Genomic DNA, 7,301 nt, shown 5'->3' with positions numbered 1-7,301 from the left:
CTTAACCCTGTAAAACTGCCATGAGGTGTCAGTGAAGGAGAGAGAGCTGGTAGGGAACTGTGTACTGCAGGGTCAGTGGCACATGCCCAGGAAAGAGTCTGCATTTAGTAAATATGGAAAAGAAACCAACAAAATCTCAGTGGGGAGATTTGGGAGAACAAAACCTAACTGGCAGGTCCAAACTTGCAACAAAGCACATGACACCTGAATTGCCACTCAGTGAAATGCCTCCTTGCATAAGTGTACCTTTTAGATCTGCATTCAGATTCTGGCTTGCCTTGATTCCCTTTTCACACGTGCTGTGGATGGAACATGATCTGGCAAACAAATGTACTGCAAAAAACTCAGATGATCAGTGCATGCCTGGCACTGATGCTTGTGTGCAGGCCCTGCTGGCCTGCTCTGCAGCATGTGGGGCTGGTGGCCACCAAAAGGCTCTGCAGAGGATGGCCCCATGCCAGGGTGGCCAGAGACTCCATTACACTCTCTCCCTCCTGCAGCCCTGAAGGACACACAGGCAGGGATGCTTCAGGGTTACAGGGAACTCCTGGCTTACCTGCCTAGTCTCATCTTCTGCAGTAGCAGAGGCTAACACAAAGCTCTGTTTCCTTCATCAGAAAGAAGAGAAGGCTCTGGCTGCAGATCCTGGCAGGTAAGGAAATGTGAAGCAGTTGTTCAGTCACCTCTGGGGGCAGACATGGGGCTGTTGTGAATTGGGTCAATACATGCTTTTCCTTATTTAAAAGAAAGTATTTCAAAGCTTAATCTTTTTTTCTGGATATTGCTCTGCACCATAGAAACTTTCCTGAGCCAAAGTAGGAGGGGAATACATGGTACTGGAACCGCAGTTCTACTCAACTCCTCTCTGTAGCCCAAGCACCATTATTTCTAGATCAGCAGCAGCAGCAAGACACGGTCACCCTCTGCCTCTAGCTCTGTGAATTCTCCTCCCTGTGGCAGGTCTAGTTTGGGATATTCAGCCACTTCCTCAGTTAAGATGTAATCAGCCAAATATTCACCATTTCAGTGTTTAAAGCTAGTGACTTCCCCATACTTCAGCAGCATCCTTGGTGCACATTTATCAGCAGCCAACGTGCCCCAAGGGGGATAAGCCCATGGTATATGTTTTCTGTGGCGTGCCTCAGATGGCACTCAGCCAGGGGAGTCAGCTCTCCTCGCTCAAAGGGGCTTTGCCACCAGACCCCCCTCCAGGATCTGCCAAAGCTGTGCTCACTCTGCAGAGAGGCTCATTCATCACCACCTTCGGGGTCTGGTGGCACAGACCCGACAGGGAAACTCTCTGAAACATGCACCTCCTTCCCTGACCCAGAAAGTGCACGTATGTTGCTCTGACAAGTTAATCTACAACAAAGCAGGCACTGTTCCTAAGCACACAGCTTGGTAGATGGTATCAGTCAGCACCAGCCCAGACAATGGAGCTCAGGACCTTTTAGTGGTAACAGACACACCAAAAAATCACCAGTGCCATCACAAAGGGTTTGCTTCCCAAAGTGACCACAGTTCCCAGTGCTTGTGCCCACCTGTACCACAAACCAACGGGGTGACCAGCTGGGCTCAGTGGACCGGCCATACTTGTGGGAAGTCACTGGTTTGTTGGCTCCATCGTCCCCAGTGTCAGCGCGGTCCCAGAGCAGGGGCAGGTGCTGTTCATGCATTGATGGCATTGGCAACGTCTGTGAACACAAGACGGCTGGGTCTCTGGAGGGCTCCTTGACTTGTCAGCAGAATCTGCATTGAAGCAGTGAAAGATGAGACCCAGCAAGTCTGCCTTCGCGCAGGTGCATGTGCTTGGGCACACACTGCACAGGATTGTAACTACATTCCGCCCTTTGCAAAGGGGAGACTGGCTCACTAACATGGCATTAACAAGGCTGCGATGGGAAAATATAATAGGCCAGAGAGCAAGTCAGCACACCCATGTCAGTTCAAAATCCCCACATCACTGGATTGTTGGCTCTCATTATTTATATCAAGGCAGCATGAAAAGACTTGAAGTACCAAGAAGTCCTGAAAACATGCCATAGACTGAACTTTTGTTGTTTTAGACTCTCCCTCTCTTATGTTAAGCCTTTAAACTTGAGACTTTCCAAGTAGAGGTATCTGTGCATTAGCAAGCTCTGGAGGGATCTAAGATATCCTGCTGGCCAGGCCCTGTATAGGAAGGATCTGCTTTTACTGTGCTAGGTTTAACTCTGGCCATATCATTTCTCCTTTTATATCCTGAAAGGAAATTCTCTATGTGTGCTAATAGAGGGATCTGATGTTTTCCCAGTATGTGCTACTAAGGAGGACAAGATCCTTTGCTTTTATACAACAGTATTTCTTGCTTTCCCAGACCAGCGTATGGAATATGTTGACTTTCATATTCCAGCACACACATCTCCTTTGTGTTCTTTAGCACGTTGGGAAGCATGTCTTCAGGTAAATATTTTATAATTACAGGTGTACTTATTACCTCCTCTTTCTGTTTCTGCCCACACTTAAGCTTGCTACAGATTATCTGAAGGTGTAAAGCGTGGGGAAATTGAGAAGCGTTTGGGAGAACTCCTGGAACTGGAAAAGCGAGGGAAGACACGGGCAACACAGAGCAGCTGGAGAAGAATTCAAGAAAGGAGAGATGTCTGGTCTAAGGGGAGGCTGCATCACTGGCTAAAAGACATACCTGTTCCAACCACGCCTGCTGGCTCTGGCTTTCGGAAAGGCTTTTTGTGTGGTGGTGGTGACAAAGGAAACAAAACACTGTGAAGCTGGCTGCAAACGATGGTGAGAAGCCCTTCTTCCCTATTTCTCCTAACTCTTGGTACACTGGGGAGGGAGATAGTCTCTTGTCAAAGACCCATTTGGACAGCTGGCCAAGTTATTAAGCTCTTTCCTAACTCACAAATGTAGTAAGTCAGTGGTCAGTAATGACCTTATAATTTCTCAGCATGCAGCATGCTTTTGAAAACTCAGAAGTGGTCAAAGCAAAGTCTTCTTCCCCTCTTCCCAAATTCAAATAGAGAACTCTCTTCCCTTTTCTCTTTCTGAGCCATGCCTGCTCTGTGCCCAGCAGTGTTGGCCTGGAGGGGCTGGCAAGACCAGATGTGCCATGCCACAACAATGTGCAGGCTTTCTGTCTGTGTTCTTCAGGGCTTGCAGCACAGTTAGCTGTTAGGATTGCAGGCTTTCCCTCAGCAAGGCCTTGTTACATACTTGCATCTTTAGGCAAAGCTGCAATACCTTAAAACTGGGTGGGAATTATTTGCTTTTCAGGGCCAGGACAAGGGAACCTTAATACTTCGAGGGCATTGAAACCCCACCTCCCAGAAAATGACATTCATCCTAATGTTCCCTTGTGGTGCCCTGGTAAACTGTAGTAAACTCACCCTTTATTACTGAAGTTGCCCTTTTCTCTTGCCTACTTGAGTAGAGCCAGCACTTTGCCTCCTCAAGGTCTTTGTCCTAGTTGCCTAACCCTTCAGTCTATCCTAAGCACTCCAAAATGCTCAAACCCCCTATCTATCTCCATGGCTGGCAGAGATGGGACAAGTCCTCCTGAGGTCTTACATGATTTCTTTACCCAACAACCCTACAAAAAACTCCTTGACTCTAACAAAAGCAGTGCAGGGGCCGGTGGTTGCAGTAACAGACTTGCTGGTCCCTGCTGCCTACCTTGCTCTGCGATGCCTGCGAAGATGCTGCATCTCGCCCATGTTCCAGCAGCTCCTGCTCCAGTTCATCCTGTTCCTCAGTGGGATCAAAGTTGTACATGGGCATGAGCTGGTGCCGTAGCTTCTCCAACCTGCCCGCGGAGGGAAGGGAAAGGGTTGGTTGAGAAGGACAGATGCTCAGGCTGCCCAGTGCTGAGGCTTTCTGCAGGCTGTTTCTCCTGCTGTAAAGGGATTCTGCTCTTGTTGCTCTTGCTGGATAAGGGTTGTGTCATGTCCTGTCCTGCAGGGATGAGGATAAGAACCTACTACACACAGCTGGCAGGAGTGGAAGATACCCAGAGAGCAGTTACAGGGATTAATTGCCCGCACTAACCTATGCTGGCAGGCATTAGGCACAGAGGAATCAGACACAGATTTAAATTTCTCCAAACCTTAAAAGATCAAGATTTATGTGGAGGCACAAAGACAGTGGAACATACTGCCTAGGCGTTTTGTGACTTTTCTCCCTCTCCTTCTGCCCACAACAGCCAGTCCTGCCATGTTACGCTGAGTCTACCAGCAGAAGTCCACTTCTGGCTCCAGTGGCCTAAGAGCAGTACTTTAACTCTGGGGCTGAAGTACATAAAATTGAATAGAAAATAATGAAAAGAAAACAGGAAAGAGATTCTCACAGGAGGCTGATGCTTATGGACAGACTGTTCTCACTCTTGTATCACCGCTCCAAGTGACAGAGCTATAAACTATTACCCCATGGGGTCTTCCTCAATACTGGGCAGCTCAGAGATGGAGGATGGATGGGTGGGCATGCTCCTGTGAAAACAGAGCTCTGCCTTAGGCTGTAGCTGAGTTTTGAGGGTGGGAAACACACAAGTAGTTACTGGCAGTGTCACCACAAATATCTATTTTGGCAAGTGTAAGGATGACACATTCCCTCCCTGCTTCTGTATGGGTTTGCCAATACAACCATTATCTCCAGCAGTGCTATGTTTGCAGGCCAAGCATTAGCTGCTCCTGTGGGAGTACCAGACTTGGGCTTCAGAGTCTGGCTTGGGAATTTTACACTGGGCAGCAGTACTTCTTAAAAGTCCGTGGCCAGGCCAGGCCTGGCACCAGGAGTCAAGCATGGAGAAGGTACCCTATCTAATGGGTCTTCTTCACCAGTGTCTCTACTGTCAGAGACAAAAGAATCAAGACATGTCTCCCTGCATGCTGCTCTCATCTCTATTTCTAGCCAGTAGCTTAACGAGGAAATCAAGACACTAAGTTTTGGGGTAGATAGCTGCACCTCTACACTATGCTGCTGGCAGCTGCTGTGACAGGCTGAACAGCCTGTCAGCCTTGCAAGGCCAGTGTCATTGCCCAGGCTGTTGGAAAACATAGGCATCTGGGAATGGCTGAAACGTGAGATCTGCACCTCTCATGACAGAGTTCCCAGTTTCTTTGTATTCTTGTGATCCTTCGCTCTGTTTTAGTGCATCCCATAGATAAGCATGAAGAGTTTGCAGGATCCCTAACCTCCTCCTGCTCGTCCATGTTTTCCTTTCCAAAGCTGCAGAGGAGTCTTTGAAGCTGTGGTGATAGAAGGTGGGTCAGTACCATGAGTGCAATGTCCCTACCCCTGCCTCATTCACATGCACCTGACTCCCTGGACAGCCATCCCTTACACTCTCCCCATCTCGCTGTCTCTTTCCCACTTCTGTGGATTTTGAGGGGCACTGAGTTCCCTGCAGCCAACAACAGATGTAACTTACCTCTTCCTCTTCCTGATATACAGAACCTGAAGGAGAAAGAAAACCATCATTACAACAGCCCCAGTAGTATGAGGAACATCTGGGAAGAGAAATTTTGGGCACAGGGCACACGGAAGGGAGGTGCAGCAAGTCTGGTGTCACTGCACACTGAAGCAGGGGGAAGGGAGAAGTGACAACCAAAACTGAAATTCCATATGCATCAGTGTAAGCTTGGTGGCACACCATGTCTGACACTAAGTGCTCGAGAGGCCTGTTATTAGGTGTGTTAGTAGTAGTAAGAGTATTAGGTGTATTATTATTATTATTATTAGGTGTAGCTCAGCACGTTTCTGGTGGCTGCAGGAGGCGTGTTGCAGTTCACGAGTGGATGAAGAACCTTCTCTTTGTGATTTCCATCTGTAAATTCCCTACAGTGCTGAAGTGCTGTAACCCCCTCCCCAGTATGAAGGGAAGAAGCAAGAGGGCATGCTCAGTGACTTGCCTCGTGTCAGCCAGTAATAGTGGCTGTGCTGGGAAGAAAGTGAGGCTTTTGGCCTCCAGAGCCTTGTTCTGAGAACTACGAACGCTGGCTGTTGCTCTTGGGAACTTATGACCATTTCCAGGATAATGTTTCCAGGTTCTTAAGGGCTTTTGGAATAACTCCTCCTTGGGCCTGCAATGAAATGTTGCAGTAGTCCCTCTCTGTAGGCTCCTCTGATGGCTGTGTTAGTGAAGCTCTTCCTCATACGAGGAATGGGAGCTTGCTGCTACCTTCTGTTCTCTGTTGGCAGGTAAATGATGTAGTTATATATCAGAAGAAGAAATGCAGCACTTGCATTGCCCGTGTCAGGCCCAGAACTATAGTTTCTGAAAGCTTCTGCCTGCAGCATTAATGGCAGGTTTAGTTACACAGCAAACCCTCAGCACTTTGCTAATACAAATAGAACCTCAGCAATACAGCCCAAAATGAGCCTAAATAAAATGGATCCAGGCTGTTTTAATTCAAAAAAGGCATGACCATAGAGGAGATAAAAGTTTTCAACAGTCTGCTTTAATAGTTAATTTGGATGAACTTTCTTGCAGGGCCCCAGTGTTGACAAGGTTTAAATCAACACAGCTGTTCCAGTTAAGTCAGAACAGAATTTGCTTTGTGTTCTTTTAACTGAACTTCCTATTGCTATTAAAAATAAACACTGATGCTGCATATGGCTTCCTTTAGGCCTGCTGAGCATCCCGTTTGGATTAGACCCCAAGGAGACTGCAGAAATACGGAAGCACTGGATAAAGGCCTTATAAAGAAAGGGATCTTGGGAACAATCAGTTCCCAGCAGTTCTGGGTGAATCTTTAGCAGTATGCAAATAAATTATACAACCCAAACCAGTCCTAAAACCCCTTTCCTACCCTCCACCCTCAACAGACCACAAAATACTTAGTAGGGATCTCTTACCATAGCTACAGCCAACCCAATCACAGTAATGATCCCAAAGGACAGCAGCAACGTGCTCAGGCTGGGCCCAGTGCTGGCCATATCTGGAATTTTGGTGCTGTTGAAACTGGTAGTCTCAGGGCTTATAGTAGCTGCTACTGGTACAGTCACATCCAGAGTAGTCCCTGGGCCTGGCCTGGCTGTGGTGGTGGTGCTCTGATACAAGTCATGCACAGCGGGTGAGCTGTAACTCATCCTGTCAGCTCTTGGTAGCTCCTTTTAACAAGCTGTTGTCCTCACCCATCAGCTACAGAAGCAGAGAGCTGCCCTTTGTATCGAGGCTCCTCACGTGGGACCTGTCCTGTAGCATCACCACTGATGGTTTTCTTCATAGGAGCCTAGGAAAGAATGAGAACAAATGAGCAGTGCAGAGCTCTCAGAGACAGGCAGAACTTTTTCCAAAGCTTCCCAAG

General features: G+C 47.8%; 1 protein-coding gene across 1 annotated transcript; it reads right to left on the bottom strand.

Annotated features, from left to right (window-relative positions):
- Positions 1–1,668: 1,668 nt before the first annotated feature.
- Positions 1,669–7,083, bottom strand: LOC104411241 (chromosome unknown open reading frame, human C3orf18). Its single transcript, XM_010021618.1, has 4 exons — positions 6,850–7,083; positions 5,423–5,448; positions 3,673–3,802; positions 1,669–1,749 (listed from the first exon to the last, which is right to left on the bottom strand). Exons 1-4 carry the CDS (start codon positions 7,081–7,083, stop codon positions 1,669–1,671), a joined length of 471 nt encoding a protein of 156 aa, XP_010019920.1.
- Positions 7,084–7,301: the final 218 nt, after the last annotated feature.

The sequence above is a fragment of the Nestor notabilis genome, unplaced genomic scaffold (assembly GCF_000696875.1).
Source record: "Nestor notabilis isolate BGI_N333 unplaced genomic scaffold, ASM69687v1 scaffold31309, whole genome shotgun sequence".
Taxonomy (NCBI): Eukaryota; Metazoa; Chordata; class Aves; order Psittaciformes; family Psittacidae; genus Nestor; species Nestor notabilis.
Note: the sequence above shows the minus strand (reverse complement) of the source record. Positions and strands in the feature narration are given on the sequence as shown.